At 57.3% G+C, this 581-nt stretch overlaps 1 protein-coding gene across 1 annotated transcript in view; it reads right to left on the minus strand.

The window, feature by feature from the left end:
• GSC (goosecoid homeobox) overlaps window positions 1-581 on the minus strand; it is a 4816-nt gene that overhangs the window by 483 nt on the left and 3752 nt on the right. Inside the window, exon 2 of the mRNA XM_009881602.1 lies at window positions 253-512. Coding sequence (XP_009879904.1) covers window positions 253-512 — 260 coding nt within the window. The remainder of the gene's footprint in view (window positions 1-252; window positions 513-581) is intronic.

Below are 581 nucleotides of genomic sequence, written 5' to 3' on the forward strand. Positions count from 1 at the left end.
GCTTTTGCCCACAGCCGTGGGAGCGGCTCGGCCAGCCGCCCTCAGAAGGGCGCTTGGAAATAATAATAATAATAATAAATAATAATAATAAAACAACTTGTTCCTTTCTTCCCCCCCTCCCCCCCCAAACCTGTTACTCTCCCCGCCGCCGGCGGAGCCGGGCTGGGGCCGCACCGAGGTACCCCCCCAGCCCGAGCGCGTTTAAATGCGAAAGGGAGAGGGCGGAAGGAGGGGGAAAAGAAAGCAAAATACCTCGACTTTTTCCTCTCTTAAGTGCACCCTTCTGGCCAGCTGTTCCCTGGTGCCCACGTCTGGGTATTTCGTCTCCTGGAAGAGGTTTTCCAGCGCTTCCAGCTGCTCGTCAGTGAAGATAGTCCGATGCCGCCTTTTTCGCCTGCAGTGCAGCTGGTTCAGTAACTGCAGCTCCGTCCGGGACAAAGTGCCCACGTTCATGTAGGGCAACATCTGATGGGGAACAGGGGACATCAGGACTGACCCAGTGCCCTCGTAACCTACGGACAGACAGACGAGACGAGGACAGGCTTTGCATGAAATCGCTGCCCCCCCCCGCCCTCCACTCC

Source organism: Charadrius vociferus, unplaced genomic scaffold, assembly GCF_000708025.1.
Source record: "Charadrius vociferus isolate BGI_N301 unplaced genomic scaffold, ASM70802v2 scaffold282, whole genome shotgun sequence".
NCBI lineage: Eukaryota > Metazoa > Chordata > Aves > Charadriiformes > Charadriidae > Charadrius > Charadrius vociferus.